Source organism: Cinclus cinclus, chromosome 5, assembly GCF_963662255.1.
Source record: "Cinclus cinclus chromosome 5, bCinCin1.1, whole genome shotgun sequence".
Lineage (NCBI taxonomy): Eukaryota > Metazoa > Chordata > Aves > Passeriformes > Cinclidae > Cinclus > Cinclus cinclus.
In genome coordinates this window covers 7,290,551-7,313,036 of record NC_085050.1, presented here as the reverse complement: position 1 = coordinate 7,313,036, position 22,486 = coordinate 7,290,551, and the positions used below count along the sequence as shown (strand labels likewise).

General features: G+C 39.2%; 1 protein-coding gene across 1 annotated transcript in view; it reads left to right on the top strand.

Annotated features, from left to right (window-relative positions):
- Positions 1 to 22,486, top strand: part of FAM53A (family with sequence similarity 53 member A) — a 69,409-nt gene that overhangs the window by 5,143 nt on the left and 41,780 nt on the right. The window contains exons 2-3 of the mRNA XM_062493318.1: positions 15,219 to 15,471; positions 22,198 to 22,252. Of these exons, the coding sequence (XP_062349302.1) occupies positions 15,394 to 15,471; positions 22,198 to 22,252 (133 nt within the window). The 5' untranslated portion in view covers positions 15,219 to 15,393. The remainder of the gene's footprint in view (positions 1 to 15,218; positions 15,472 to 22,197; positions 22,253 to 22,486) is intronic.

Sequence of the window (22,486 nt, the reverse complement as noted above, 5' to 3'; positions counted from 1 at the left end):
TCATACAGTTACTACTAGATGCTATACGATATTTTTGTTCTTTCTTCTCTCCTCAAAAGTTTGTTTAGAATGAGAATTCTTTTTAGAGGTTCCTTTTCCTTTACTCCTCCGGCTTTCCCAGTGAAAAAATGCACCTCTCTTGTCTTCAAGATTTCTGTTGATCTGACCTCCTTTGATTTTAGACGGATGAAAGTTTGTTTCCACTGTCCAAAAGTAGTATGCAGAATATGGAAGAGGTTAAAGTTTGGAGGTGTGATGTAGGCTATGAAACAGAATGTGGGAACATAGTTGAGGCAACATGATGAGTCTGGATCTGAGGTTCTGCCTTCTGCTGCAGCTCAGCATCTCTTAGTCAATATGTAAATGGCTGTTGAGGTTGCAGATGGCTTTTGTATCATGTTATGTTTTCAAAATGTAGTAAAATTCTGATCTATGGCCTGTTTGAGGGTGTGATTTATTGATTTTTAAGTGCCAGTCTCTGTTTAATTACCTGAGACCCATTTGCATGTTTGTACAGTGTTTTTGATGAACTGACAGTTAAAATTAAAATCCTAGTTTAAAAAAAGAGCAATCTCTTTGCCCAATTATCTCATTGTGATAGTAGTGGCAAATAATTCATTGCTATCTGTTGGAAGGGAGGGTGGTGGTGTGTGAGCATGCCTCAAGACTACTGTGCTTCAGAGCGTAATTTTTTGGTAGTATTTAGTAAATGAGAGGAGAGAGGAGTAACGAAAACAACATTCAAGAACTACTTACTTGAATTGACTAAAGTACAGCATGTATTTCTTGTAGTGGGAAGGGGGAAAGGAACCAGCACTTCATCTTTTCATTTCTTAAAAACGATGAAATGAAACATCAGAGTTGAACCTTGATGAATTTGGCAAGTGTGAGTAACTTGGAGGCTAAACTGAAGTGCTGCCGGTTGTGAGAGGCTACCAAAGGTTAAGAGACAACAGGGGTGTTGCTGGTTTGGAGATGGAGCTGGTGAGCCAGCATGTTGCAGTGCCAGCCTGGTACTTGGCCTGTTCCCTTCTCAGGATGCACAGCAGCCCTCTTGAGCTTGGCTGTGTATGTGCCTGCTGGCATAATCCTTTTCTTCCATTATCACCCCATCCTGACCAGACCTTTCTGGTTCAATATTTGGATAAGAAATTGCTGAACTGTGGGAGGATAGGGTGGACTGCTGTGGCTCTTCTGTTTTCATGCTTCACAAATCAGAAGAATGCCATTTAATAAAGCAGGAAAGTACCTGGATAGCTTGTAGTACCAAACTATTACAGAGGATGAAAAAGGACAGTACTTTGTCTTGTTTTATGCTTTTTAGGTGGCCTATTTATGCTTGAGCTCTTAAGAAAGAGTTAATTCCTCTGTGCTGTAGTGACTTTGGATTTTGCGGTTTAAATGTGAATTCTGGCTGTAACTAATGCTCTTTGCTTCAACTCCCCATTTGTAAAATGATGCATATGTTGATTTTTGTTTTGGAGTATTTGTCTGCTGTGTGCAGCATTTGCCATCCTCAGGAAGTCTTAACCCAGCCTGAGGCAGTGGGTGTAAAAGGTGCATGCACACGTTTGTGTGACAGTGCCTTGACACTGCATCAGTGAAAGCCATTACATCACCCTGCTGGGTTGTTAGAAGGCAAAGCACGCCTGTCTTTCTGAAGTAATAAGCTTCTGGTTTCTCTTGGTCAGAAGAAAGATGCAGCAGAATAATGCAATATTGCTGAGACTTGCATGCTGCCACAGGAGATTTATTTCTACATGAATAAAGTAAGGGGCGGGGTATGACTCTTTTGATAATAATAAAATAACCTGATTATGCAAATCCTGATGTTTTAATCTGAAAAATCAAAAAAGTGGTTTCTAGTTCATTGAAACTCAAAAATCGTTGTAGGAGGATAAGCAAAAACTTTCCAGGGGCTTGAAACTTTTTATCATTAAAAAACAGTAGGGCTGTGAAAGGTGTAGGCTGGTTGTGAGTCTCCTGCCCCATACTGGTATTGCACATCTAATGTGATTCATAACAGAAGCTTGAGCAGCCCTTCTGTCTACTTAGTCCAGCACTTTGCTGTCCTCAGTGTTAAACCAGACATCGACCTTACTGCCAGTCAAGCTTATTGCCTAATTCCCTGGACATAAAGGACAGCTATTCCTTCCCCTATAGCAAGTAATCTTCAAAAAAATACTTGAACTGTTCTTTGCAATGTTCCTGTTCCTGCAGTCCACTCTTGTGGTACTTTTGTCCTAAATAAAACTAGTATATTCAGGCCTTCCTGAGAGGTCATGTTTTTTTTCAGCTCTGACCATTCCTGTTGTTCTGTCAAGTTAGTTCACATTGGGCTTTCAAGTATGGTGCTCAAAACCAAGTCTATACTGCAGCTGAGACTTTCTGTGCTGAGTGGAGTGAAGAAATGGCTTCATGTGCCCTGGAGCTGATATTCCTGTTTATGCATCCCCATATGTTGGACTTTTTTACACTCATACAAGACAAAGCTTAACGCTCATTGCAAGATCAGCCTGTTGATCCCACCTAGCTCACAGCTTTCTTCTGAAGAACTTGCCTTCCTATTGGTTCATTTAATCCAATCCTCACTTGTATCCTATTACTTGCAGAAGATTTTTCCAACTGGTCAGAGTTATGCAGGATTTTAAGGCTGTCTTGCAGTCCTTCCTGCTGTTTTCCTACATATATCAAGCCTCCTCTGCCAGCAGCAGATCATGGGAAGCACAGAAATGGAGCTGAGCTGGGTTCCTGTTCTGTGTGTTTTCCGACGCACCACTGGCAACTGTTCTCTGGCTGTGATTGTCCCCAAGGACTGCCTTTGCTTACCTCCCAGCAACACAAGTCTGTAAAATTTGGGTGTGTGAGCTCATAGGTTCCTCCCTGTCCCTAAACCCTGTTGCACTGATGTCCCAGTGAACCAGGTGGGTGATGCACAACTCTTGTGCTCCTAAGATGTTCCCACTCTTCTCAGAGGTTCTACTTAAATGTGGGGGAATTGGAGACTAGTTGTATGAATTTTGACCTTTTTCTTAATGCAGGCATGGAATGAAGACAGGCCTAACCTTAAACTGATGTCCAAAACCATTTTTGTTTGTTTTGTCTTAAGAAAGACCCAACCATGTCCTGTTTCTGTCTGTATTTAAATATATCACGTAACAGCCTGAATCTAGTACTTTGCAAATAATTCCAGGTGTTAGAGTGACTGAAGTAATCTGTAGTTAGAATTCTTTGGAGTTGTCCATTCTTGAGATGACATTGGTCTTTCATTGCAAGCTCTGTGTCAAAGGATAAGCTCCACTGCTTGGAACAGCTTTTCTTTAGAGTATTTTTCTTGGATTTGTATTTCTAAGTATTTTTTGATCTCTCCATAGGTGCAATTTTCTTTGTTTGAAATCTTAGTTCTCGTATTATCTCCCCTGTTGAACTCAGTGCACATAATAAAGCTTGTGCTGCATGGAAACAGATTTCTCTGAGCCCTGTCTCTGTTGGGGTTGTTTGGCACAGTTCTGTAAGTGCTATTTGTTGTTTTTTCTCCAGTACCTCTTCCTCTTAAACTTTTTTTTACATCTCTGCCATTCAGTAATTCCCTTAGACTTGCTCTTACTGCCTTATTTACAGTCTCTGCATGTGTAGCAGTTTATTCTCATCACACAGATGTATTTGAATGTAGTTAAAAGTTTTATTGTGCCTGGCTACAAGCTGGAATAATTATTCTTCCAACCATTCTTTCTAGTGGATGCTCTAAGGAGGTAGACAGATAAGATTTGAAACCATACTGCAGTGTTAAATTGAGCAGAGGTTTAGAAAGTCTGATGGTCTTCTGCTAAAGATATTGAATGTTTGTTAGATGGGATTACCTCAGTGGCCACTCTGAACCCACAAGATCTTACCAGAACAATAAGGCAGCATCACCTGGTGTTGGGAAGTTAAAGGCAATGTGGATGGTGAAATTTGTGCTGAATGTACTTTAGGTTAATAGTTGTTTAAGTATTACTGATCTTAGGGTTGTGGGGGACCTATATTTAAAAAAGGTCTTTCAAGGTGTGCTCATGGTTGTGGCAGGTTTTTTCTGTATAGTGTGGTACTCCAGTTTTGCTAACATAATTGACTGCAAAATGCATTGTAACCTTGAGATTAAACTTTATAATCCTGTTGAATATACAGCCTGAAACTTTGGAACTAGTTTGGGGGAACCTTCCCTTTGTCCTTTTCTCACTGGAGCAAAAGCTGATCAAATAATACCAAACGTTTTTCTGAGTTCTAAACTAGCTGTTGAACTGAGTCAAACTGCAGTGAAGTAAATGCCTGTAGCACCTGCAGAAAAGGCTGCAGCTGTCAGAAGCTTGTTTATCACTTCAGTACTTCTTGAGTCCAGGTGCTCAGCCAGTGACTTCCCCTCACTGCCGTTTGTTTCAGATCTTCAGCAGAAAAGATGTTCCTGCTTTGTGCAGATGATAGTGTGCTTAACCTTTGCATGTGTGAAGATGCCAGGAACCCAGATGTAATTTCAGAGGCTTATTTTGAGGGAAGCTTAGATGGAGTACACTTTGTCAGCATTGAAAGAGTATTTGAAAGGCTGCATCTCATGTTGACTTCATCAGATAAATCTTTACTATTTTGTGCTTCAGCTTGGTTACCAAAGTGGGTCTTTTTGGAATGCTGTCATCTGTAAAGGTAACTCTCCAACTGGGAGATCTCATTGCCCTTCCAAACACTCTTGGTCCTGTCCTCCTTTGCACGGTTGTTGTCTGTGAATATTATGTGCTGGACTTGGCAAGTGCCTTACCAGCTGCTAAATTTCTGTCACAGTCAGGGAAGGTTAAAAGTAAAGGCCTTCCTCAACACTCATTTTTCTACTAGCATTGCTGTGCTCAAATAAAGTAGTTATTTTAGTTTATACTGGCACCTCGTGCCTGTTTGCTTCCTGTACCTGGACGTGGTTTTGCATTAAGGCTTTGTAGCCCATCCTCTGTGAGTAAACTTTGTAATTTGGAGTTCTAGTGACTTCTTTGAACCCCTTTGACAAGTACATCTTTCAGTAGAATTTGCTTGTAGAAGTAATGAGTCCTTCATTGAATATCAGATAATATTGAGGTAGTACACAGAAAATACTGAGCTTTTCCAACAAGCAAAGGTGATCTTCCAGTATTTAAAGGAAAAACAATCATAATAAGGTAGCTAAAATAATTCACCTTTTTTCCCTTCTCTCACATGGTGTAACTTTGTCTCATGAAGTTTCATCAGTTGATGTAATTGTTGCAAATGCTTTTTTGAAATAGCAACTGCAATGTGTACCCCTTGGTTTGTGTCTCGACCTCTAACACAGCATTTCCTGAACCCAGCTGTTCAGTGTGCTGCTCAAGGCTGACTGCATAGAGGCAAAGTAGTTACCTGGCTTTTCAAATAGTCTGGTGAACTAGTAAGAGCTACATAGCTCAACTGAACTAATTTTTATTGAAGGACCTTTAACAGGTCTGGCAAGAGGGATGTCCCTGGTGGCACTTGAAGTAATGGCTGAGTTGAATGCTGAAAGCACACACAGTATTGATGTGTACTGCCTTTGTCTTTGTATTTCATTCCGTTATTTTTATGGGCTTTAATTTGTGGTCTGCTCATACTTGGGTCATTTGTGGTCTGAGAGCTCAGATGTAGAGCAGACTGTGTAGTGCAGATCCCTTCAGAGACTTCACCATTCAAAAGCTTGTGGTATGTGCAAAACAGAAGAAGTTGGAAACCATCTATTAAGTTGATAGGAACCATAGTTTAGCAAAGTAAATAGCAACAAAAAGAAATTATTCAAACTACCACTCAGTTTTGCTATTTGTAGTGTGATGCTAAGACATCTTATTTAAAAATAAAGTTTTTGCTCTTTGAAAGCTGTGTGATTCTTGGGTTTTATTGTCTGAATTCTGATGGATCTGGTAACTAGATGGGTGTTGTAGAACTTGGGATCTTTGTGTGCCACCCCTTGAGGTGGTGTCTCCTGACACATGCATTTCATGGTTTCTTCAGTGACAAAGTGCAGATGGTGAGCCATGATAGAGAGCAATTGTGGGCCATGAGATGGAACTTGGTTGTCAGCTACACACCATATTTCATATCTGTTCAGTGCATTTCCATGCTCTTTCCACACAGATAACGTAGCAGCAAGCTTCAACTCCTTAATGCAAGCCTGCATAGAATTTTACTGTTGTGTAAACTCTTCCTGTAATTTGCTTTCTTTATACTTTAGGGTTTTATATGAAAATGTTAACAGTGTACTTGTGAACTGCTAGAATAAGTGTACACACGTTCATATGCTCAGTTTAGTTGCACAGTGATCTTCTGGAGAGTTCCAGTTTTGAGACAAAGACACACTTTCCTTAAACTGCTAATTTGGGCATAATACTTTGCCATGAGAAGGAAATGTTACTCATAGTATGAAAAATCAGTACAGTGAGGCTTGGAGAAATGGGCTTCATCTTGCTGTAAGCATTGAGATCTGTGGATATTTACAGAATACTGCTCAGAACTTGAGTTCTAAATTTAGTGCTTTCTGCCATTCACCAGCTGTACTATTTACTGAAAAATATTTGGACTACCATAGGTTCCTAATTTTTAATTTCCATAGTTGTGTGCAAGCTAATGAAGGGAGATGTCCCTGTGTGCAGATTATATAGCTCATTAGATCCCTGAAATGCCATGAAGTAGTATCTTAGCATAAGTGTTTTTCACCTGGCCTGAGGCCTCCAGCAAGAACATTTCACACTTGGGATCATAAAAACAAACCTAATAGTTGGGCTTTTTATTTTAAATAAGCCAACCAGATGTCTGAAACTCCTCAGAATGAACCTGAAGGCAAACAGGAGGAGGTTTATTAGCTGTGTGTGTTTTGGGAGCAGGATGTATGGAAGAGATTTGTATAATCCCTCAGCTCCAAGCCCATAGGCTTTGGTAATAGAACAGTACTTCAGTGCTGGTGTTATTCCATTCTATCACAGGGGAGCAGGATGTGTGTGGGGTGATCATTGTCACTGCCATGCAAGTTAAAGGTCAGTGCTATTTTTTTTTTCAGCCCTGGGTATTTTTAAAGTATGCATATGCCTGTTTTACTTCTCAGTTTTAAGGGTAAATACTAAGAGAAAGTAGGTGATACTACTCATTATTTTTATTTTTTTTTCCTCTGGCTTTCCTAACCACTGGAGTGAAGCAAATATTTTGGTAGTAGGGCCAGCTGATCTAGTTTTTTCATCCTTCAAGCTTTAGAATAAAAAAAAAAAGCCAAAACTCATGGGTCTTGTACAGTCTGGATCACTTGCTTTAGTGAAAATCTGGTAGATGTCTCCAAACGCTAATAAGTATAAATTACTGTGGTAGTCTGAATTTTGTATCTTACTGGAGGCTTAGTCTATGAAGTAAATACTTCCACTGGTTTTAAATAGTGTTTTTATAAAAGCAGTATCTAGAGGTGAAAGTAATTTGTGTAGGAGCTGAGCTTTGAGCTTTTAGTAATATACGCTGGAAGTTACAGTAAAAAAGTGGTGATTGCCCACTGGATTCTGTTCTGAATTGCTTAAACAGGCAATAGCTCTTGATTTGAGTAGTGTAGTCTTGAAATAATGACTGTTAGCTCATTTAGTTCATAATTACAGCAGAAGCCAAGGGCTTGGTGTTCATGTGTTCAAGCCTCGGTAGATCAGACTTCTGTTCCTCAACATCACATCGTAGCCTTGGGCTTTCTGCAGTAGGGCTGAGGAGAGGGAGTCCAAGTCTCACACTGCAGAGAAATGACTGGTCATGGGCCAGCACTGATGGCTCATTCAAATGGAACTCCAAACAGAGTGGATGTAAATATCCTTTAGCAAAATTAATGAAATCCTTGCCTGACATTGTGGTACATTATTTTTAGGGAAGAGCGTAAGGAACATGAGCATCTTGGAACAGCATCGCTGTACATGCTCAGACACAAGGCACAGCTTGTCTGTTGTCCTGTCTGACAAAGATACTCTAAAAGATGCTGGATGACTTGTCTGGGATATATGAGTATTGGATCTTCATGAGGTCTGAAAGACAGGTTTAAACCTGAGAGACTGACTTCTTACTGATGGGAGTTGGCAATAAAAAAAATGCTTTAACCTCTGGCTCAGTTGAGTTCTTAGCCCTAGTTTTCTGTAGTGATATATTTCCTGCTTTAACTTGGAAAACGTCTCCTGAGCTTACTTCACCATTTTTGTTGCTTTGAGAGGTGTACTTTATAAATTGTGACAAAGGTTTAACGTTGCCTATCTCTACCCTTCTTTTTGCTTTCTGGAAGGACACTCATCTTGTTTTAAAACCAGATCACTGACAGTAACTTGAGAAGTAAAAGGGGATGTATTCATTACAGTCAACAGTTCATAATGTAAATTATTTTGGTTCTAATTCAAAATGTATTGAATTATTTTAGGTTTTTGTTTTGTAGGTGTTGCTCAGCAAAGCTAGGTGAATTGTACAGCTAAGGATGGGAAACTGTGCCATGAAAGGTAATACAAAGTATTACCTTTAACCTCTTTCCAGTATATTCCCTGTGTTTTTTTAAGTAAAGTGGAATCCAAAGGCTGTGTGTTGGTTGAAGTTTCCATTCTTTCTCATAGGAGCTCTTGGATCTGAAGTGTGGGAGATGGAGTAGAAGTGAGTGTACAGGATGCAGCTTTAGTTTTAGTAGCAGTTTGTATTTTGTCTCAGCTGCCTCAGTGGCCAGTTGGTCTTAGTGGTGATTCTTTAGGGTCAAAACAGTGAAATTCTGGGCTCAGTTTTCTGCTTTTGTGGTAAGTGAACCTAATATTTGTTCTCATCTATCTCTGGAGGCATTAACAACCCAATCCTAATTTTTAACCTTAGAGTGGTGATCTGTAGTCCTGCCTTGAACATTAAATGATGTATGTTCTTCAGTAGACAGTTTTGAGGTCTTTATATTCCTTGTGCTTCCAGAGCCTGTGGAATATCTGAAATTTGTCTCCAGTGGCTGCAAGTTGATGTAAAGAATGTCTTCTAGCCTATTTTTCTTGTTCCTTTTTGGAGTTTTGTGCTGGAGTTGTGTCAATCTGAATCCAAGATTAAATGCCTCTTAATATTGAAGTTTCATTCTTACAAAAACTGGCTTATGAAAACACTGCATAGACAAAGTGAAGAGGTTCTGTAACTCAAGAAATCTGTCTTCAGTCCTTTTAGAGAAACTCTAACTTGTAAATGTTGAAACTGGATTCTTTGGTTTGTTTGTTCAGAGTTCTAGAATGTGTAGAGTGTGGTGTTAAAGCTTTATTTTCTTACTTCTGAGCTCTTCAGGGAGAACAACTACAATTTAAACAGAATTTTTTAGATGGCTGTGAAACAGTTTCTACAGAATACAGACTAGGGTTATAAACTCTCTTCTCTTTGTCCCTTTTGGTCAGAAAGTTATTCTAATGCTCTGTTAAAAACCTCTTTGTAAAGAACCTCAGAAAATAAAGGGGTGCTAGTTAATAGCATTGAGAGGACTCCTGAAGTATAATATGTCAGAAATGGAGGTGTCTGTTTTAGAACAAATCCCCCAAAATGTGGATTGATAACTTTATAGGTGTAGGAAACTTTCTAATTAAAACTGATTTTTTTTTAACTTGGTGTGGAATTTTGGAGGGCTTGCAGAATAGCCACACTGCAGATTAGTGCTGGAAAGGATAGAGTACAAGTAAGTCTCTTTTAAGTGCCTGCTATCAACAACTGTTCTGGGCTAAAAGCTATTAATAATAGACTTATGTTGTAAGGAATGCTTAGCCTTTCTGTGAACTTCTTAGCACTGTAGTAAATAATATGTAATTTTAGAAATAGAATGCTCTCTTCTTTTTGGATGTTGGAATTTTGCATTGCAGGAAAATGGGCATTTTGTAGCTCTTTGTCAGATGGCATGAGGTATTAGCTTAGCAGTTTCTGAAAAGCTGGTCTTCCAACTTAGTGTTGCTTCAAGCATAAGTGGGATGTGACTAAGTTAAAACTTGATCAGTTTTGTGTGATGTTTCAGTTTTGAAGTGCTTCTTGGATGCTGCAGAAAGTGCCAGGAGGCAAAAAATCACATCACCTTTCATCTACAGTCTAGTAGCAAAATCATCTAGATCTGGAGTTAGTACTGTTGGCGTGATTAGCTCCTTTGGCTTGCTGAAGCAGAGATAATAATTTAAAGGACCTACTTATCCGAATTGGAATTTTGACTCCAGCTAATCCTTTTCTTCTGCTGGGAGCAAGCTAAGTGCATGTATGGGATTGTTGGTAATAAAGGTTCCATGTAGCACTTGGAGCAAAGAGTAGGAAATAATGTGAAGTAACAGAGGAAACAACCCTCTGTGTTCTCACAGGTCATTTTAATGCCACAGGCAGAAAAATAATGGAACAGTCATCACCAAGAAACACCTACATTTGTGTTATGGGGAATTCATCTAAAAATCTTATGATCTCTTCTTCTTTATCCAAGATAGAACTTCCAGAAACAGAGAAGAAATTGTTAGAAGTGTTTCAAACAAATGTAAATTTTCCCATCGAGATGAGCTGTTGCTGGAACATTTTGTCCTACGGGATGCAGAGGAGGAGAAGTGGGTTGGGAAATGAGTCTGGCTGCCTTACTTTCTTAGAGCCAAGGAGAGATTTTTTTTTTTGTGTTGGCTTTGTGTTCTTCCTCAGGACTCTTCATCTCTTTGAAAGTAGCTTGTCAAACTGAATGAGCCTCTGACATCCTTTAATTGACTGGGAGGTTGGATAATCTGTATTTTTAGTAGTCTTCCCCAAAAAAGATGCTAGTGATGTCACTGAGAAGATACAGAATTCGTGACATGAGCACTTCTGTTCTATCTCCACTGTTAATTTTGGCAGAGATTTTACAAGTCATTACAACTTGTAGCTAATCTTTTAAAGAAAAAAGCCCTCTCTTCTTTACTAGTACTATACAGATATAATAATGAATCTTGACTTTCCTCAGCCTTTAGAATGAATAGAAAAGAACTTTAAATCAGGGACACTGGTGGTACTGATTCCATCACAGCTCATTCTCCAGCTTTGAGGAATGTTAGCTTTGGCTTGCATTTGGTGTTTGATTTTTATATTCCATTTATTCCTTTTGATTAGTCTATCTTTCAACAACAACAAAAAAACAGCTTCTCTTCCTCCCCACCTCTCACCTCTGCCCCTCAGCTCAAGGAGATCATAGGAAGATTAAGTCTCTCCCAGGACAGAGACTGAAGAACAGTAACATGTTTTGTTGTGGGTGTTTATCTTGGAGGTCTCAGCTTGCTCACTATCCTACCCAATCCGGCTCCACAAAGGATGGTGTGCTAAGGGAAAGATGGCCATAATATTGTGGGACTCCATCCAACTTGGAGCTCCCAAGGCCTATTGTTATTAGCTCAAGGCTTGGAGGATATTCCTGTTTGAACTGGCAGCACCTGGCTCTGCTGGAGCCTGTGGAGGCTTGGTGACAGCAGAGGTGTGTTGGGCTGTGCTTCCAGGCTCTGTGGAGACTGGGGCACGACTGGATTGTGCCAAAATCTCTGCCTTGAGCCAGCTGAAAACATGCAAATTCAGCAGCATCCTCGTTGCCCTAACAAGGATGGTCAAATGGTTCATATTACTGAAAAGCCAATTAGTATGAAGTGCTGAGGAGTTTGAGAGGAATTCAGCCTGATAAGGAGAGACTGAAAAATAAAGTTGGCTGCCTTTAACCAGCTCTAGAAAAACAGCATGGTGAAAAAAGTACATAAACACCTTACTCTGCTCTCCCTGTGGATTAAATACATACCATAGCAGAGAGTCTTAAAATAAACTAAACCCTCAAATATAGGAAAATTAAGTGAGGTGCTTCCCTCTAGGAGCTACTGAGGGGCAGAAAGCTTATAAATACATATTGGCAAAGATTTAAAATGACCACAGCTGAGTGAAGTCATTCTGAAGAATCTCTTGTCTCCTGGAAGCCAATATTAATTAACAAAGATGAGGGAAACAATTCCTTGTAGAGTATGCATAGCTCATCCAGAGTGACCCAGGTGTTTGGTCACTGAGTTAAGGTGCTGAGGCTGCAGGGAATATTTCAGACCCCTTTGAGCTGGTAAGTTTGACCAATCAAAGGAATACAGATGGGGAAAGGAAGATGGGAGCAAAACACATTCAAAGCATGCTTCAGGAGGAGGTGCCTGATTTCTAATTCAACAAGAATCTGTGTGGCTCAATGTAGGAAATGCCGATGTCAACTGGCTTTCTTGTGTGGTAAATTTCTTTTTTTCTGCTGCTGTAGTTGAACAGGTACTTGGCTAAAGCAGTGTCAGCATCCCACAGTGCACCCACACAAAGTGTTTGTGTGCAGTTCATAGCGATCCAGCTGGAAAACAACATTTCCCAGAGACAAAAGTGTTTTGGTTTCATCCAGCTATAAAAATTCCTTGATCTAGTTCTCTGTGATGAGCAGAAACACTTGTGCTGGCACACTGCTGTGGGCCACAAATAGCCAGAGAAGGGAATGTGTTGGCAGTTGTGATGGCAGCTGAGGTACATCAAACTGCAACCTAGAATGGCTGTCAGTGGTAGGAGTGTGATGGTGACATTTCAGTGGTAGGAGTGTGTTGGTGACATTTTGGCCACTTAAACATTTGTTGTGTCATCCTTAACAAGGACTGCCCAGTAAGAACAGATTTCTAGTGTAAAACAGTTAATGCCCACGAACTGTTCAAGCACATTTAAGAAAGGTGAGAAGGGAGTTCACTTGTAAAGTGCGCTTCTGATCTGAGCTACAACTCCTGTCAGAGTTGTGCTTCATATTGAGAAATGGCATTTACTTGTGGTGGGGAGCGGGAGAAAGTGGGAGCAGGTAGAAGAAGGCTTTTCAGCACCTTTTCATCCCTGCCCCATACTTAAAATCATAATCTTAGTCAATGGAGCATGTTTCCATTTGAAAAAATCATTTAAGTGTGAGCTGCTAAAATGGAACTGTCCCAGGGGGTTTTCCACATTGCCTGTGTTTCAGGACTGATTGGGTTTCATGCTGTCAGAAAGGGCCTGAATGGTTGCAGTGTTTGAATATTCCTGTCAGTAGCTGGTAGGATTTATGAATTGATAACTACAATTCAGCATGATTCTGAAAGTGCTGTGCTTCTCTGATTTCATTTACTTACCCTTTATCCTTTGGTTCCGTTGGTTCGTTAACTAAAGTCTAATGCCATTCTGTCTAGTCTCTTATTTTAGCTTGTATTAAGCGAACTTAAAATTTCAGTGAGACATTTGAGGTAGTAAGCAATATATATAATTAACTGATCACAGAACAGTTTTATTTGGTTTGATTTTTTTTTTTTCTTTGAGGGAGATAACCCACAAATTCTTCTATGGCCCTTCCAAAGAAAGGTAATTAAACATGTGCTGAACTTTTCAGTTGGTTCTTAGTAGCAGCCTCTTACTAGTGGAAGCATTCATCTTTAACATAGGTCTGAAAGTCTTTGCACCAGTTATGCAGCTTTTCAGTAAGTTTTCAGTCTGTAAAGGAGCAACATCTGACCTCCAGTCAGCCTTTCTTGTGACTTCCATTCTGGATTTCCAGATTTACTTTGAACTGCACCAGGCTTAAAAGGGACACAGCAATGTTTGGTTGTGCTGCTTGAGACACTGCTGTGTTCACGTGCTTGCCCTCAAACCTGGTTTCAGTATTTCATGAACCGCACTTTGCTTGGACTGCTCACATTGAACGGTGTATGTGCCACCTTTACCAGTGAGTCTATGAACTTGGGTTTTTAATATTTGACCTGGTGTAATTTCAGAAGATGATGTAAATATTTGAAGTTGTGTGCTTTCCTGAAAGACAGGATATAGGAAGTAAAGCCAGACCAGTTGGATTTCTAGCTATCTGGATAGCATTATTTGTGGTGGAAACACATTTCTAAGCATTCTGTTTTATAGCTTAAAAAAAAAGTAGGTATGAGGCCAAAAGTTGGGCAGAAGTTACATTTATGGAGGGCTCTCAGGCTGAGGGAGGCTCAGCCTGGTATGTAGCAGACTTCTGTGGATGTGAAATAGTGCATGGTTAGCATATGAAAATCATATTTGAAGATGTACTTAAAGGCAACAAGTTTAAAAGATAGTCTAACATCACCATTGCTGATATTAATATCTTAGTTTTAAGTGAGTCTAACTTGACTCATAGCCTCAAGTAGCTTTTTCTCCTTGCCACTACTGATTATTTAAACAGCTAGTTAGTAGTGTAGGAGAGGCAGTATTTCTATGGAAAAAATTATTTGAAAATTTTCTGCTTTTTTTTTTAAACTGTAGATGTTAAAACTAGAAAATGTAAATGAACTTATGGTCTCAGTAGCATCAGTGTTCCTCCCCAGAGCCTCATGTTTAAACTTGGAAATACCTCTATGAAGATCTCTTCCCACGTTATATTCCATAAGTTGTCCCTGAATGTGCTTGGCCAACTTAAATCCTCAGGAATGGTTAATGCAGGTCACTAGAGAGAAAGAAAATATGTAGAGGATGTTTAGGGTTCAAAAGAGGTAGCTGATGAACCTAGTGCTTTTGATGTAGATGACTGCTCACAGAATCAAGATATCAAAGCTGTTGTCTGTGATACTTTTATGTGTATGGGAATCTGTCCTGGTTACCAGATCTGGTGTTGGCTGACAGGTAACAGTTATGTAACCTTTAAAGAAAAAGCTAAAAAAAAAACCCCACAGGGCAAGACATTAAAAGTATCTGAGGATTTGGGAAGTGGGTATAGTGTTTGTTACCACTGCTTCACTTTTCTTTAAGAAGGGATTAGGGATGAAAAAATACAGTAGAATGCTTTAACATGCCAAATAGTGTTAAACATGCAGAGCAGTATGGTGGGTAAGTGCCTGTGTCATATGCTGTGCTAATATTCCTGGCTTAGGCTTCAGTACTTTAAATGAGGGAAAGCTTTCTCTCTGCCTTGGATTAAATTCCTGGGTAGAAGCAGTTCAGTAGCAGGAAACAGCCAAATAGTGCTCTTATCTTCACCATTGAGTCTCATCTCCTTTCTGAAATTTTCATCAGTGAAACTTCAAATGGGAGTATTTCGCACATAGAGATGTGTAGTCTGAAATGCCAGGCCATCAGAGCTGGTCACAGAGTGATACATTTGCATGAAGGAGTAGTCCAAATAAGAGTTATTACAATACTAATTATGGTATATGCAGTATTTTTTCTGACTTGTTTCCTTTTTTCTAATCCAGTTTTACAGGAAACCAGACATGATACACTGACAGCGTTTGGAAATTAACTTAAGTAGTAAGATGGAAGCATAAATCTCAAGATTCTAGACCAAAACAGAAATGGCTCATGAGTATTGAAGGAAGAGACTGAAGAGCCTCCAACGCTTGTGTGAGCAGTGGAAAAGGAACAACTACCATGGTAACACTAATAACAGAAAAGCTGCAGAACCAGAGCTTGGATGATCTGACCTGTAAAACATACAATATTAATCTGGTAAGGCTCTACCAAAACAACATTAAATAAATGTGGAATGCCAAGTAACTCAAAACTGCATAACAAATTCAAGAATGCAGATCAGCCATAATTCAGCTATTTAAGTTAGGACTGGTTTGCAAGGTTGTGTGAGAATTGTAAGGGAAAGGAAAAAGTGGATCTTCAGTGTTTAGTCCTTGTTTGAAGTGATGCTTTTTTTAATTTAATGTAAAAGAAATTCACTGTTTAACTTTGCTGCTTCATTTTACATAGCAAAAAGCCAGTTCTCTTCATGAAATAGTCTTCTAATGACTGAAAAGGATTATCCTAGCATCTCAGGATTCCTTTTTTGCTCGTGAAGTGCACATATATTTGTGTGGGTTGAAATTTTTTTCATCCCATGTAGACCAGGTGATTAATATCTTTATATTTGACAAGAGTTTTACTTTATAAAAAACCCTGACTGCCATGTAGGGACTTCTCAGTAGAAGGAGAGCAGGTTATCAAGTAAATACAGTTAAACTAAAAGGTTACTACCAGACTGTTGATGCTAGTGGAGTGGATCCTTGCTTTTTCAGTGTCTCAGATGCCTGGTGCTCTGCAGAACTTGGTAGTTTATGGTGTTATATTCTTGCTGGTTTAATCTCTGGATACATTGTGTGGTTCAAGCATGTGATTCAGGTGTGAAGGAATCTATTCTCTTCACATCTGTCTTGTGAATTACATATCAACTCCAGGGTGAATAATGCAGAACAGTCCTTTGTCAGTTCTGGGTGCCTGCCTGAGAACCCTGAAACCATGTTCTGTATGGAATGCATTAATTTTGTTTCACTGGCTTTAATTACAGTGGCACCCTTCTGTAGGTCAAACTTTAATGTTCCAGTGGGACATAAAAAAAAACTTATTTTGACTAAATATCAAAGTGTTGTTCAACTCTAGTCCTGTTACTTTTAAAAATAATCAAATATTGGAGCTGAAATGTCAGTTACAACACAGGGAGAATTTTAAAGTAACTTACTTAAACAACTGAACTAATTCCTTATTTCACAAGCCCAGAGCAGGTGAAGCATACTGTGAATGTGGTAGAGTTTGTGCACAAGCACCTGCAATTCTCATATGTGCAGTTCCTTGTTGAGTAAGGATAACCAGCAGTAGACATTAATCAAGCGGTTTTATTTTCAAAACTGTAGCAGGTCCCTCTGATTTTACTTTAATTTCACGTTCCCCTTAAATATGTGCTATTCTTGTAAGGCAGATTTAAGGTGTTGAAATGATAACTCTCATGACAAGTGCATACTTGCACTTATTTTGTCAGGTTTGATGAAGCACTTTGGACCTGCAGTTTGTGGGAGAATCTTTTGCATCTGTGAACTGGCAAAGTCATAATTTGTAACTAAACTCTGGGACTAATTTTGAGCCAGTAGTGACTTATAACCAGTAGCAGTGTTCAGTTACAAAAATGTAGCAGTGTCTTGTAATTTCTAGTCTTTTTACCAATAGTCACTGTAGGTGTTGGACCACAGACCTCTAATAGCAGAGAAGGACATATTGCTGCTTTTACTCTGTGTGGAGCCTGTACAGGAGTGTGTTGGCTTACTGTAATGTGTTGTGGGTTTGTTGTTTTTTATTCCTGTCCTTATCTGGACTTAAAATAAAGCATGAAAAAGAGCAAGTGGAGCGGAAAATGGCGCATGATGTCTCATCAGTTGTTTGGTCCTCGCCCTTCTCCTGTTCCTCTCCTCCTTTTATCTGTCAAGTAATTGGTTTTGTAAGTGCTTTACTACTTACAGAAAATAGGTTCTGAGGACAGGAACAGGTTCTGTTTGTACAGAATGGCACCCTGGAAAAGTGTGGAAATTCAGAAGCTAGTGTGAATAGAAGTGTGCAAGTAGGTTGTTCCCTACTAAAAAGGATTTGTAGATGCAAATAATGACTTCCTGACTAAAATGTGAACCTAGGATGCTAAGTGTGCTTTTTCCACTGCTGAAGGCAGTTGCTAAATTTCAATAAGAGAAAGACTGCTAGTGATGGTCTGGTATCTCTGCTAGCACATTTAAGCTTTTTTGGGAAGAAGTTCAGGTTAATGGTGTAGCTTCTAATGGCAGCGGCAGTTTGGAGCAATTCTGAAGTGATCTTGCCTGCCTGCACCTTTTGTTGCTTGTGCTGGCACAAAGTTGTGACACCATGTGATGAACCTTGCTGGGATCTGATTGAGGATTAAGACCAAGTCTTCTTGCCTGGGTTAATATAGTTAAACCTTATCAGTTTTGTGATACCTTTTGCAGTGCTTCTGCACGAGTGTCTTGGTACAAGTAGATAAAATAGCTGGGGAAAGCTATTCTGTAATACAGCTCATGAATGAGGGTTATAAAAGAAAAAAGAATAGCTCTTTCAAAGCTATTTACTGTGCAGCTGTACTGGGCAGAAAGGCAACATGTATAGGACATAGTACACTTTTTCATTTGTGTAAGCTGTGTGGTGACCAGGTACCTCTCTTTTATGTTGTAAAATACTGGCTGCAGCTTTTTACTGCTCTATTAAATGACATGCTAATTTTCCAAGCTGGTGTAATTCAGGCAGTCCATGCTCAGTTGTTTTGTACAGCCTTGCCCTGCACCTGCCTTCAGGAAGATGACTGGGTGACCTGCTATAGAAGCAGGAAGGTTGTCCCAAGCTTTTTTTTCCCTCAGTTTGGGTATTGTTGCTCACAAGGTAGTGTCCCTGGTTGCTCAACACTACCTTGCCAAGGGGGTGAGAAGTTGTGTGAGCACATTGTGGCTTTCATGGGTTGCCAGCAGCACTAAATCAAATACTTGGTCTCTATTCCCTTGAACTCTCAGAACTTTCATAGAGCTCAAAAGTCTTGGATTTTTCAGTGTGTTCTGACTAAACTTGTACCTTTTTCCTATTCCTATATAGAATCTTATGTTGGTTTGTGAAGTAACAGCGTGTAAGCTGTAAAACTTCAAGGTTTGGTATTAAGAAGGAAACAAGAGCACTGCCAGTCAAAGATGTGTTAAAGGAACAAGTTTAACTGTAAAACCCCTCCAGGCATGTGGGGTTTCATTATTTTTAATTTTTGATGCTTATTTATGTTGAAAGATGTAGGATTAGACTGACTTTCTCAGAGGAGGAAAAGCCATTGGTCAGACTACTTGACTTAATCACTTCTTTACAACCTGAGAAAAGGTCCAAGTGCTCCTCCTCACTATTTCATATCCAGTCATATATGGAGGATATTTGGTAGAGAAATGGAGGTTTGGCATGGCCTGTTCAAACTGAGTCACATCTGTATGGTGGTGGTTAAATTAGTATTTGAATAATAAACAATGGCTTCCCTGTGGTTTGAAAAGGATGCTGATAAATTGGAGGAACTCAAATATACTTGGAAACTGGAAAAAATGCCTTGAAATTAGAGCCATTAATTTTAAAAGTATGAAGATCAAGTTGTCATTCTGAGAGCAATGAGGAGGGATAGCACAGGCTGTGAAGTCCTTAATGCAGTACATTGGAGTGCAGAATAGCCAGAATTATTTTTGTTACAGTTGTCTTCTGCTAGCAAAGAACACTTAAAAATAGTGATGTAAATTATAATTGGTTGTCAGCCTCACTTGCACAACTCTTCCACTCACTCAGTTCAGACTAGGTGTCTTTTTGAGTGACTATTTTAACAAAAGAACAGCTGTTAAGATTCAGAAAACCAACTGAAACTTGCAGCACTGTCCTAAATGTTGTACCACACGTTTACTTTCCTTTTGTACATAGTCTTCCCAACTGCACAGAAGAGATTCTATTTGTGAGCAGGCATTTCAGAGTAGATCCACTTCTTGGCATGAAGCAAAAAAATTCTAACTTCAGGTGAAATTTGTAATTTCATTGTTTTGTGTGTCTGTCTTAAAATATGCCATTATTCCCCCTAATAAATTCTCCAGAGGCATGAGATCTTGGTGGATGTTTTAACATTTATTCAAAAACCAGTAGTTGCAAGATGGATGTGTTTCCTCTTCAGGAAAGTGACCTTGTTGAGTAGTTTGGCCTTATTCTAAGGAAGATTTCCTTTCCACAGAGGGTAGCAGACTTCCCTGTCAAGGTTTTTAGCAATTGTAAGCTCTTTTCAAGCATAATCACAAAATAAAGTATTAAGTGAGGAAGCTTCAAGTAGATTATAGCACAAAGGGAATGAGTGGGGGAGGGTAGAGTGGCCAGCCCAGGAGAGCTGATAAACTTGTTCAGTGCCCTGTTATAGTAATATCTAGTGGGACTTGTGCCATGTGCTGTATAGATAAAATAAATGATCCTTCCTATAAAAATATACAGCTTGACAGGGTCTTTGCAAGTTCAGGCTTCCAGGCGTGGTTAAAATACACCAGCAGACACTGTTTCCAAGTATTTTTTAATTTGTTATAAAAAGCCAAGCGCATATTGTGAAGGAGATTGGTTACTTTGTCTTCTTAGTCACTCAACCCTTATTTCAGTGCCTTGAGCTGTTGCTGGAAATAGTGCAGCTTATTCTCCCTTTCAGTATGTGATGTCACGTGTCATGTTCTTACGGTTTTTGGTCTGAATCTCCAAAGAATTGGCAAAGAATTTTTTTGTGACTTGGCAGGATTTTGTATAAACAATCCCAAGTTGTAGAGGAAGTATGTCTGCTTTGTCATGACACTGACTTTTCCAGAACCTGGTCAGGAGTAGCTGTATGGACAAGGTTACTGTTTGAGTTAGAGAACATTGCAGTTCTCTGGAGGACAAAATAGTGTATGTGATCCAACTTCATCCCTGAAAAATGGTTTCAGTGCTCTGCAGCTGTTAAAGTAGTTTAGTCTCTACCTGATGGACAAGGCTTTTTAAGGTTGTAAGAGTATGGGTAATCAAATAACTTGGACATTCATAACAAGAACCTAAAGATGCATTTGGCTGAAAACTGTAAAAACTAAGTATCAACTGCCTCATAGGATTGTCCTTGAGGTTCTTTTCCTTATAGGCAGTGAATGTCTTGGCCTGTGTGAATAAATAGTGTTTTAAAGGTCTCTAGTATGCTCATGTTAACTCCTCTTGTTCCCTTTTCATCTGGCTCAGGATAAATCAGCTGTAAGGCTTCTTGACATGGAACTGTGTTTCAAAAACACGTTTTCCATTGCTACTGTCTGATAGTTGAATAGGTTGGTACTGCCTTTCATTTGGGGAATGCTGGAAAGGAAGAATTTTTTTTAAGACCTTACCTTTAAATCTCTAATTTGTCCATTTCCCCTTCAGGGACACCTGAAATGTAACTACTCTTACCTTAATATGCTCCTGTGTTTCACATGAAGCTGGTACCTGAGTAAAGTAAACAATGGATACTGGCTTTTTAAATTTGAATTCCATAGAACTGGCAGGTTGCAGGCTTGAAATGGTTTGAATTGCACTAATTAATAGCAGATCCAGTGGAGATTTAAAGTTGGGGTTCTGCTGTTTACTTAAAGTAGGCACTTTAAAATGAGGTTATAAATGCATCTATGGATGCGTTTACAAAGTAAAAATGAAATGGTTTCTCATATGCAGATGCTGATAAAAAATAAGATTAAAAATCTTATTGCTGTCCTATCCTTTCATCTGTTCTGTTATTTCCTACCTGTGAAACAATAACACCAAGGGAATATTTCCACAGCTCAGTGTTTGTCTCTGAGGCTCAAGGATATAACGTTGTCACTAGCACTGTGTACTGTTGTACAGAAAAAAAAGCTTTGTAGCCCAAGGATGTTTGTTTAAAAATTGACTTTGTATCTGGAAAGGAAGTGTATGTACAATGCTATCTTCTTTGGCTATACACAAAGAACAATGTTGACATAAAGTGTTGCTGTTTTTTAAAGCAATCTTCCTCTCCATCCTGAGGTGGCGGTGGGGGAGTGAATAATGACCCTTGGGCTGATGGAGCTATGAGCCACTTATTTATAGCTCCTTTATAGGAGGTTGGGTTGCAAGCTCTGTGCTTTGTCTGAGAAATCTAGATCATTAAGAATGCCTTTGTAGTAGTATTTTTTAGGTAAATTAGTTACAAACTTGTCTTACTGTGCAGATGCTACTGAGGCTTAATTGAAGGCCTTTACACACAAACCTTGTTTTAAGCATGGCTATTATGTTGTTTCCCACCCATGAGATGTAAAAAGTAGTCTGCTAAAGATGTTTGAATGATAGGAAAGATTTTTTCCAATGGCTTTTCTACTTTGAAGAAATTTAAGAAATTCACTGCATTGATTATAAGAAAATGTAAAACACTAATGAAGCCTGATTGAAATGGTGTTCATGGTGGTGAATTTCAAGACCTTGTATATTTAATTTAGGTGAGGCTCTTCCTGTCCTTTAGTTGAAGATGAAGTATTTTGCTTTCTAGCCTTAAGATGGAAAATGGAAACCCAACTGCCAGATTGTAATTTCCTCTGTATTGAAATGAGAATTGCATCAAAGCTTTTTCATTAAGGGTGAATTATCACTTTTAATTTTCCAGTTGATTCACACGGGCTAATGTTGTAACTCTTGAAACAGTTTGATACTTAGCAGTATATCAGAAAACATTACAAATAATTAGGTGCTGGAGGCTTATTTATAAAGATCAGCTGTTCAGGAATTTCTTCAAGTTACATTGGAAAACCCAATCTTTTTTAAAGGCATTAAGTGCACATACAGGAAAATTAAAAACTGCATGCAGTTTCCTTGAAGTGAATGCTGACTCTTTCCACAGTTAAAACTTTTTTTTCTGATTGATTTCAGTACTCATCTGAGAAGCTGAACAAAAGTGGCAGCTTGTTCCCTTTCGAAATCAATGGTAAGTTCTTCAGAAACCTTAGCTGTGTTTTACTGAGGTAATTGGTATAGGAGGCAGCCTTTCTTTTGTAAATAAGGTGAGGGGGATGGAGCCTGCTGCTGTAGAGCTTGCTGGTTTAAGCTGGTCTTTGAACAATACTGGGGATAGCTGGTTGTTAGTTTTGTACATGTGATCTGCTTTGCATAGTAAAACGTCCTTGTAACACTTTTTTTCTGCTCAGTGTCTGCCTTGGTC